The 7,364-nt window shown below is 45.6% G+C and overlaps 1 protein-coding gene across 1 annotated transcript in view; it reads left to right on the top strand.

The window, feature by feature from the left end:
* Positions 1-14: 14 nt before the first annotated feature.
* The window catches only part of mrpl32 (mitochondrial ribosomal protein L32), a 31,307-nt gene continuing 23,957 nt past the window's right edge, over positions 15-7,364 (top strand). The window contains exon 1 of the mRNA XM_055650761.1: positions 15-172. Within this exon, the coding sequence (XP_055506736.1) occupies positions 67-172 (106 nt within the window). The 5' untranslated portion in view covers positions 15-66. The remainder of the gene's footprint in view (positions 173-7,364) is intronic.

The raw sequence follows: 7,364 nt of genomic DNA, 5'->3' as shown, positions 1-7,364 counted from the left end.
CGCTGGGATATGTAGTTCCCTGTGGGGGCAGCATCTGGCGCATGCGCGGTGTCCCGACTCCCTGCAATGGCGGCGATGATGCTGGTGATGCTGCGGCTGCGGCGGTTGTCGCGCTCCTGGGCCGCTGTGGAGACCGCGGTGTTGCAGGCCCTCGGCCTTCAGCGACCCATAGGTGAGAGCCGAGGCTGGGGCTGGGGCTGGGGCTGGGGTTGGGGCGATGCCGTGGTAGAGGGACGGGAGAAGTACGGGCTGATCAGTACTGGTGTCAGGGGTTATGGGGAGAAGGCAGGAGAATGAGGTTGAGGGAGAGATAGATCAGCCATGAGTGAATGCTGGAGTAGACTCGATGGGCCGAATGGCCGAATTCTTTCCTCTCACTTATGAAGTCGATTGGCTGCACCATCCTATGTTTTCCGACCCCATCTGCTTTGCCCTTGCCCTTGACATGGAGATGCAATAGACTGCTGATGCCGGTATGTAACTAAGTTCATGTTAGATACCGGTATCCTGTATCTGTGCACAAGCCCATCAAGTGCAATCATGGCTGATCTATCTTTCCCTCTCAACCCCATTCTCCTGCCTTCTCCCCATGACCCCTAACATCCGAACTGATCAATGCTGAGCAAAACGCAAGGTGTTGGAGGAACTCAGTGAGTCACGCAGCATCTGTGGAGGAAGATGTTTTCTGTTTATGCAGATAATGTTGCATTTCAAATGCCGAGTCATACCGGCGCAATGAACTGTAGATGCTGGTTTGCAAAAATGTACTGTAGTAACTCAGGGTCAGGCAACATCTCGGGAGGTCATGGATAGCTGTTGTTTCAGGACCCTTTTTTAGACTGCTGTAGCGCGGAAGATGACCTTTCCGCCTGACTCATCCATGCCGACTGGTTTTTATAGTGGTGACTTTCCCATTTGCCAAATAAGTTATGGGAAGGAACTGCAGATGCTGTTTTAAACTGAAAATAGACACAATATGTTGCAGTAACTCAGCGGGACAAGCAGCATCTCTGGATAGAAGGAATGGGTGACGTTTCAGGTCGAGACCCTTCTTCAGATGAAATGTCACCGATTCATTCTATCCAGAGATGCTGCCTGTCCCGTTGAGTTACTCCAGCATTTTGTGCTAAATAAGTTATATAGGAGCAGAATTAGGCCATTCGGCCCATAAAGTCTGTTCCACCATTCAATCATGGCTGATCCATCTTTGTCCCTCAATTCCATACTCCTGCCTTCTCCCCAGATCTCTTGACACCCATACCAATCAAGTATTTGTCAGGTTTGCTACCAGCCAAATATTTTTGTTTTCGCAGACCTTGCATTCCCATGACTTTGAGCTAACCCATTTTCCAAGAAAATAAAATACATTATCTTCATGAATAACCAAAAGATCTCTTTGAACTTGGTGAATACAAGAGATCACTGCTACAGTGTCGCAAGGAGGGCTTTCGGTGCAGGGAATAGTTACCATTGGAAGCTTAAACTGCCAAAGCAGATTGATCCGTCTGAATTGTCATTTATTCTTAATCCAAGAGGAAAAGTTGCTTCCTCATCTGACCAACATTCACATTGACTTTGCATTTATGTAATATATTCTTAAAGATGTGCCAAAGAAACTTACAATAGTCTGGGTACTTCGATAGTGACATTGCTTTGTAAACCAGGAACATGACAGCCAATTAATGCACTGTAAATTCCCTTAAAAAGAGTTGAGGGTAGGCAGTGTCCAGAACATTGGTGAAACCCTTCGTACTCTAGCTCAAACGCATGCTGACACAGATTCCTCGCATTCCATTCATTTATGTAAAATGGTTCATTATACACTACCAGTTAGTAATTCAAGTCAAAAGATCCAGAGCTGTTTAAAAAATCTATCTACGCCCTTCACAGAGTCATTAAGAATACGGAGAGGAAATTCCAGACTAAGCTGGAGTCTTGAGGCAATGGCATGGATACCCATAGATTGTGGCAGGGCTTATGCGCTACAACGGGCTGCCAAGTGAAGATTGGCTGTATCGGTGGCACCAATGGGTCCTTCCCCAATGAACACAATCCATTCTATGCCCGTTTTGAACTGAAGGTCGGTGGTAGAATGCCTCCTGCCCCGACAGTCTCGGGTACCAACTGTTACTTTGGCAGATGTAAGATCAGCTGCCTTTAACATTAAATTCTGAGGTCACCACCCCCTTCAAAAAGACCACTATCATCCCGGTGCCAAACATTATAAAGGTAGTGATTCTGAAGAAGGGTCTCGGCACGAAAAGTCACCAATTCCTTCTCTCCAGAGATGCTGCCTGTCCCGCTGAGTTATGTGTCTATGCCTTAATGATTATTGTCCAGTAGTTCTGGCATCCACCATCACGAAGTGCTTCGAGAGATTGTGGTGGAGCACATTAACATCAACCTCCCAGCCAGACTTGATCCATTGTAGATTGTTCAACTTCACAACAGATCCACAGCAGACACCATCTCCCTGGCTCTAAAGTAATCTCCGGAGCACCTAGACACCAAGGATTCCTACGCTGTACTCTTATTTATCAACCATAGCTCTCCTTCAACACCATAATCCCATCCAAACTCATCTTCAAATTCCTAGACCTGGTAATTGGCTCTGTATGCCACTTGACCCTCGACTTTCTGACCTACAGTCCTCAGTCAGTGAGGACAGGTAACAACACCTTGTACATTCTCAGCCCCCTACTGTACTGCCTAGACAGTCACGACTGCACAGCCAACTTCAGCTCTAATTCCATCTACAACTATGCAGGCAATGCAATGGCGAGACAGAGTACAGGAATGAGATAAGAACTTAGTCACATGTTGTGTAGGAAGGAACTGCAGATCCTGGTTTAAACCGAAGATAGGCACAAAAAGCTGGAGTAACTCAGAGGGACAGGCAGCATCTCTGGATAGGAGGAACGTGTGACGTTTCGGGTCGGGACATGAGTCAGGACAATAACCTCTTCAATGTCAGCAAGATGAAGGAGCTAGTTATTAACTTCAGGAAGTATGGTGAACTTCATACTCCAATGAGCATTCTTGGCATTAATATTACCAATGATCTGTCATGGACCAAACGTGTTGTTACGATAAACAAGAAGGCACACCGATGTTTCTATTTCCTGAGGAAATTAGGCATCTCTCCACAAACCTCTACAGATACACCAGAAAGTTGTAGATGTAGCCCAGTCCATCACACAGGTAAGACTTCCCACCTCTGCATCCATCTACTCTTCACACTGTCTTGGAAAAGCAGCCAAGATTTTGGTCAGAGATCAAGGTAAGAGATTTTTTAATCTCTTACCTCGACGAAGGTGTGATCTATTTCCGTATTATATCTCCGACCGCATTGCGGCCTAACATTGTGCTAGATGCCTTTGCTGGAGACTGACTTCGGGAGCTCCTACCACGGGAGCCTGCGGGATCTAAACATCGTGAGCTGGCGATCCCTTTGCCAGGGATCGACCTTTGAACTCCAACCGCTTGAGCCTGCTATCTTTAACATTGTGGGGCTCGCTGTCTCTGGTTAGAGACCCACTTTGCGAGCTTCAACTGCCCTGACGCGGGAGCTTCGATCGCCCCAACGTATGGTTTGACTGCCCAAACCGCGGGAGGAAAATGCGGAAGAAGATTAGACTTTATGGTCAGTGAGGAATGTGGAATGCGCTGTGGTGGATGTGTCTTGTTGCTTTTTTTAGTATGACTTACTTAGACTTAGTTCCTCCCACACTGTTGAGTGCATTGGGCAGCAAGCTGTATGGTAATACGAATATCACTTTACCTTAATTGGTACACGTGACAATAAAAGACCTTTGACGTTTGAGATGAGGAGGAATTTCTTTAGTCAGAGGGTGGTGAATCTGAAGAATTCATTGCCAGAGACAGCTGTGGAGGCCAGGTATTTTTTTGGGTATTTTCAAAGCAGAGATTGACAGATTCTTGATTAGTAGGGGTGTCAAAGGTTAAGGGAAGAAGGCAGGAGAATGGGGTTGAGAGAGAAAGATGGATCAGCCAGTATTGTATGGCAGTATAGATTTGGATGGCCTAATCCTATGTTTAACTACAGTCCTCTTGATTTGGGCTAGAATACCCTCCATTTGGACTTTTTTTATAACTACTAAGGCATTGCGAATTGTACAAAAAAAAAACTGAATCTGTTTTGTGCCAATGTCATTACAAGCACAAAAAAAGAAGCATGCATTTATTCATGCAATATTTGTAGTGGAGCTTTGATGGAATAGATTAGCACACCAGGTGTTCTTGCAGCATCTGTATTTTAACTTGCAACAAGCTGTGTTCCAGTCACCTGTTCCTGCTTCTTGCAAAGACTCTATCCCCTACTCCCAATTCCCCTGTCTCCGCCGCATCTGCGCCCAAGATGAGGTGTTCCATACTAGGACATTCGAGATGTCCTAATTCTTTAGGGAACGGGGGGTCCCCTCTCCCATCATAGATAAGGCCCTCACTCATGTCTCCTCGATACCCTACAGCTCCACCCTTGTTCCCCCTCCCCCTAGTCGCAATAGAGATAGAGATCAAAGATAGAGGGTATGGAGAGAAGGCAGGTACGGGATACTGAGTTGGATGATCAGCCATGATCATGTTGAATGGCGGTGCAGGCTCGAAGGGCCGAATGGCCTACTCCTGCGCCTAATTTCTATGTTTCTATGTCCTCCTAGTCCTTACCTTCCACCCCATAGGCCATCGCATACAATACATAATCCTCCGAATATTCAGCCACCTCCAACGGGATTCCACCACTAGCCACCTCCGCAACTCCCTGGTTAACTCATCCCTTCCCACCCAAACCACCCCCTCCCCAGATACCTTCCCCTGCAACCGCAGAAGATACAACACCTGTCGCTATTCCTCCTCCCTTGACTCTGTCCAGGGACCCCTACTGTCCTCTCAGGTTAAGCAGAGGTTCACTTGCACCTCCTCCAACCTCATCTACTGTATCTATTGTTCAAGATGTCGTCTCTTATGCATCGGCGAGACCAAACACAGACTGGGTGATCATTTCGCAGAATACCTTTGCTTAGTCCGCTGAACCTACCTGATCTCCATAACAATGATCAGTAATACACTAAAGTACTAACCAGTAATACTGCGTAGCCATGTTATAATAGTGCACAACTAAAATAGGTAGCGCAACCAAAGCATGGTTGCTGAGGCCGGATTATGGCCAATGTGGTGCAGTGATCAGGATCCTGGAACCAGCGTCTCCGATAGATCCCTTCAATTGGTGGACGGGTTTCTGTAGCCGCCTCCTTTTCTGGCGTTCGGGTGACCGAACCAGACCGTGATTGCAACCAGTACAAATTTGCAGATGATACAACCGTACTGGGCCGGATATCAAATAATGACAAGGCGGAGGACAAGAAGGAAATTGAGAACCTCGTAACATGGTGCCATGAGATTGTCATCGACTTCAGGAAGCAAAGCAGCACACATACCCTTGTATACATTGATGGTGCTTAAGTAGTGATGTAGTTTCAAGTTCTTAGGAATAAATATTACCAGCAATGTGTCCTGGACCAGCCACCTCGAAGAAATGTCCAAGAAAGCAATGGAAGGCATTTAAAGACTGCATGGATGAACTACAAAAATTGTTCATCCCAGTTTGGCAAAAGAATAAATCAGGGAAGGTAGTGCATCCGTGGATAACAAGGGAAATCAGGGATAGTATCAAAGCAAAAGATGAAGCGTACAAATTAGCCAGAAAAAGCAGCCTACCAGAGGACTGGGAGAAATCCAGAGCAGCAGAGGAGGACAAAGGGCTTAATTAGGAAAGGGAAAATAGATTATGATAGAAAACTGGCAGGGAACATAAAAACTGACTTGCAAAAGTTTTTATAGATATGTGAAGAGAAAGAGATTAGTTTAAAAAAAATGTAGGTCCCTTGCAGTCAGAAACAGGTGAATTGATCATGGGGAACAAGGATATGGCGGACCAATTGAATAACTACTTTGGTTCCGTCTTCACTAAGGAAGACATAAATACTCTGCCGGAAATAGCAGGGGACGGTGGGTCAAAGGAGTTGGAGGAACTGAGTGAAATCCAGGTTAGTAGGGAAGTGGTGTTGGGTAAATTGAATGGATTAAAGGCTGATAAATCCCCAGGGCCAGATAGGCTGCATCCCAGAGTACTTAAGAAAGTAGCTCCAGAAGTAGTGGATGCAGTAGTGATAATTTTTCAAAACGGGGAATTACAGACCAGTTAGTCTAACATCGGTAGTGGGGAAACAGCTAGAATCAGCTATTATAGATAGGATAGCAGCACATTTGGAAAGTGGTGAAATCCTTGGACAAAGTCAGCATGGATTTACGAAAGGTAAATCATGTCTGATGAATCTTATAGAATTTTTCGAGGATGTAACTAGTAGAGTGGATAGGGGAGAACCAGTGGATGTGTTGTATCTGGACTTTCAGAAGGATTTCGACAAGGTCCCACATAAGAGATTAGTATACAAACTTAAAGCATACGGTATTGGGGGTTCAGTATTGATGTGGATAGAGAACTAACTGGCAAACAGGAAGCAAAAAGTAGGAGTAAACGGGTTATTTTCACAATGGCAGGCAGTGACTAGTGGTGTACCGCAAGGCTCAGTGCTGCGACCTCAGCTATTTACAATATATATTAATGATTTGGACGAGGGAATTGAATGCAACATCTCCAAGTTTGCGGATGACACTAAGCTGGGGGGCAGTGTTAGCTGTGAGGAGGATGCTAGGAGGCTGCAAGGTGACTTGGATAGGCTGGGTGAGTGGGCAAATGTATGGCAGATGCAGTATAATGTGTATAAATGTGAGGTTATCCACTTTGGTGGCAAAAACAGGAAAGCAGACTATTATCTAAATGGTGGCCGATTAGGAAAAGGGGAGATGCAACGAGACCTGGGTGTCATGGTACACCAGTCATTGAGAGTAGACATGCAGGTGCAGCAGGCAGTGAAGAAAGCAAATGGTATGTTAGCATTCATAGCAAAAGGAATTGAGTATAGGACCAGGGAGGTTCTACTGCAGTTGTACAGGATCTTGGTGAGACCACACCTGGAGTATTGCGTACAGTTTTGGTCTCCAAATCTGAGGAAGGACATTACTGCCATAGAGGGAGTGCAGAGAAGGTTCACCAGACTGATTCCTGGGATGTCAGAACTTTAATATGAGGAAAGACTGGATAGACTTGGCTTGTACTCGCTAGAATTTAGGAGATTTCGGCTTATAGAAACTTTGCCTATTTCCTTCGCTCCATAATGAGGAAGGCCATAATATAACCATAGATAAAGTGCAGAGAAGGTTCACACAAACTGCTGTTCCTGGGATGTCACAAAAAGTTATTCATACTGAGGAAAGACTGGATA

Source organism: Leucoraja erinacea, chromosome 2 (assembly GCF_028641065.1).
Source record: "Leucoraja erinacea ecotype New England chromosome 2, Leri_hhj_1, whole genome shotgun sequence".
In the NCBI taxonomy this organism is placed as follows: domain Eukaryota; kingdom Metazoa; phylum Chordata; class Chondrichthyes; order Rajiformes; family Rajidae; genus Leucoraja; species Leucoraja erinaceus.
The sequence above is the reverse complement of the archived record's forward strand: the minus strand, read 5'-3'. Positions and strand labels throughout refer to the sequence as shown.